This window comes from Triticum dicoccoides, chromosome 4A (genome assembly GCF_002162155.2).
Source record: "Triticum dicoccoides isolate Atlit2015 ecotype Zavitan chromosome 4A, WEW_v2.0, whole genome shotgun sequence".
Classification (NCBI taxonomy): Eukaryota; Viridiplantae; Streptophyta; class Magnoliopsida; order Poales; family Poaceae; genus Triticum; species Triticum dicoccoides.
In genome coordinates, this window is record NC_041386.1 from 483,746,819 (window position 1) to 483,750,039 (window position 3,221).

The following is a 3,221-nucleotide window of genomic DNA, read 5'->3' on the forward strand; positions in this document are numbered from 1 at the left end:
GGAATTCACTTCAATGGGGGCTATTCTGTGTCCTTGGCGTACATGGTGCAATTTGTTGGGCTGACCTCCATGGCACTGTCCCTAAGGTTGGCGGGTTTGGGCTCCCCCAAATGCAAGTTCTTTGCCTAGCTTGTCATAAAAGATCGCATGTGTTTTTATTTTTCAAAAAGAAGGAATACCCCTGGCCTCTGCATCGAGCGATGCACACAACTATTTTATTACATTATTTCACATAACCCAACAAAACAAATACATGGATCAATCCAAAGCCACCTTCCCGGCAATTACTCCCGCTACACCTACAATCTTGATGGCGTGTCGTGACCGTGCATCAATACACAACATTTATTCGGGTTGCCTCATCAAGCCGTCCGCTAGCAAGTCGAGAGCACCAACCGTTCTAGCTAGATCCTCTGCGCGCATCACATGTGCACGCTCTAGGATCATCTGCTGCCATCTTCCGCCGTCCCACCTTCAGGAGTGATCAACACATTCACCTCACGAGACAATACTACCATCGACGTCACCATGACACTAGACAGTGCCACCATAAAAGACCGTGTGTGGACGATAGATAGATTGCTCCGACGTGCTTGGGCGAATTGTGGGTTGTGCCCACCATGTAAGCATGTCGAGGTGTTTGTTGTGCACCTCATTTATCAATGTTGATACACGCAACGGGTCTGTACGGAAATCACCACTTGGCTTTGGCTCCATCACATCATGCACTCGGATTCGAGTCTGGTGGCCTCGCTGAAGGAGTGGTGGATCGAGATGGCGAATTTCATGGGCCAAAATAAAAAGGCCATCGCCTCCTTGATGATGCTTTTTTTTTGACAAAGGGTGGATTTTATTATCTCAAAATGAAGCATCAAGAGGATACAAGCATAATGAGCACACACACCCGGCTTCTGCATAGTTAGGCTGCACACCGCCAACATCAATACACGCACACAAAAACACGCTAGCAATAGTAAAGTCATATAAGACCAAAGCTATGCATAGGTGAGGAAAAAAATGATCTGGTCTGCGATTTGGAAAGAGTGGAATGCCAGAGTCTTCCGCAATCTCAACGCCCTGATGATGTTGGCTATAATGAAGATCAAGGAGGAGAAGCGTTTGAGCAGAACTAGAACCCCTCATCGGGTGTGGATCTGCTCACCTTGCTTCAGGCCTAGAAGGGGTCTAATGCAAGGATAGCATGGCGTTGCGTAGGGGGCTGCTTTGGTCTATTTGGACGATACGTAACAAGATTACGATTGAGAAAAAATTCTCATACTCATCCTGCTGATGTTATTTTCAAATGTCATCTTTTCCTTACATACGTGGATACCGTTGGGGAGGCAGCGTGATGCTGAGCGCATGCTTGAGGTCATGGAGCGGATCAGAAGCACCCTGATGTTGGCTCGGCAAGATGCAACGCACGATTGAGCCTATTTTGGAGTAGCTTCTCGTTTTCAGAGGCTGGATGTATAGGACGTTTAGCTATGTGTTATGTTTAAGCCTTCATGCTTTTGGACCTAAGTATCTGTGATGTATCTTTTGGTCTGTGTTTGGTTATGTACGCAATGAACCTTGTTGGAAATTTAAAGCTAGACGCTCCTAACGTCTTTGTTCCAAAAAAGAAATTCAAGGAGGAGGCCCGTTTGTGGGCTTTGGCGGGGCTACACACTTGAGTTTTTGTTATTCCGTGAGAGTAATTTTGTTCTTTCCAAATTTCCCACTGAAATTCGTGTGGTACCACTGAAATGACTAAAATATTTTGTACGGGAATGACTGAATTTTCGGTGAAATAAAGTTGCCTCCATAGGCCTGCTTCGGTAATAAAATCGATGTTATTAGAGCACATCTATAGCTCTTACAGCTCAGTTAATTGATTGATGAACTTCCAGCCAAGAACCACATGTATGCTGCATGATCGCAGAGAGTGAGAAGGGGGGGGGAGCGCATTGACGATGAGAGACTTCAAATTTGTTTGATTTCGCATCAATACAGTGGAGAAAAAAAAAACGCATGGACCTCTCGTTCCTCCACCTCCCTATATGAAGCGCATCAGAGCCCTCACGGCCAAATCACACTCCTTCCTCTGCCCATCGTCCCACCATTCAGGTTTTCACATCCATCAATTACTATCTCTTATCATTTGTGTTCCCCTTGCAAATTCTTCTCCATATACGATACTATTTGATCTGTTGATATCTGCTGATCTTGCATCATGTCCGTGTCCACAGTGCGATCGAGGTGGCGAGCCATGAGCAGGGGCAACAATGGCGGCAGGAACGGGGGGCTGGAGCTCAACCTGAACCAATCGCCTCCGCCGCCCCTGGCCGCAGCGGAGAGGATGGAGGTGGACGGCGGTCATGATGAAGACGACGATGACTACAGCAACGGCTCGTCGTCGCCTAGCTCGTGTGTGTCGTCGGATGATAGCCATGGCGGCTGGGAGCCGTCGCCTATGGCGATCGGAGCGTGCGAGCGGTGCCTCTTGTACTGCATGGTGACCAAGGAGGAGTACCCCGTCTGCATCAACTGCAAGCAGCCCTTCCTTGTGGACGTCCTCCCTGCCGGCGACGACAAGAAGCGTGGCCAGCGCCAGTAAAGGAGGCGATCGAGCTCAGTTGCCGTGCGCAGTAGATGCCATTGCTCATAGAGATGGTTTAGCTCAGTTTTGGCGCACGGATCTTGGCGCGGGCTGGGGACTGAAAGCCGTTAGATTGTCCACTGCAAGTACTCCGTAGTAGCTTAGTGTAGTAGCAGTAGTTAACTTCCTTCATGATTCATGGCCCAGTCTGTGTTAATCGGTTTCTTCGATAGTTATTACCTGTCACAAGTCAGCGTTTTTATATGTAATAAGCCCCTTAATAAAGGAGCTTTTCCCTGGATAATGCAGTTTGTTTATTCTTTCTTTTTTGTGGGTTGACAGTCTGTATATTCTACGAGCATCTTTAGCAGATCCCGTAAACCATCCAATCCGGCAAAATAACCGCAGTTTTACAGGACGGAGCCCATTTGCCGGCCAAATAGATCTCCTATGTTCGTTCATTCCAGATTTTTTTAGGGATCCACCAAACCGCGGCCCATTTGGTTCATATCATCCCTTATCTTTGGTAGGAGGAAAATTTCAGCTCCAACCGCTTTCCTCGCTGTCGGCGCCACGACGCCAGAGCTCAATTCTGGCCTCGCGGGAACGCCTCGACGACGATGACCAATGGACCCTGGCC

General features: G+C 48.1%; 1 protein-coding gene across 1 annotated transcript; it reads left to right on the forward strand.

Annotated features, from left to right (window-relative positions):
- Positions 1-2,241: 2,241 nt before the first annotated feature.
- LOC119288994 lies at positions 2,242-2,603 on the forward strand. Its single transcript, XM_037568446.1, has one exon. The coding sequence runs from the start codon at positions 2,252-2,254 to the stop codon at positions 2,597-2,599; it is 348 nt and encodes a 115-aa protein (XP_037424343.1). The 5' UTR covers positions 2,242-2,251; the 3' UTR covers positions 2,600-2,603.
- Positions 2,604-3,221: the final 618 nt, after the last annotated feature.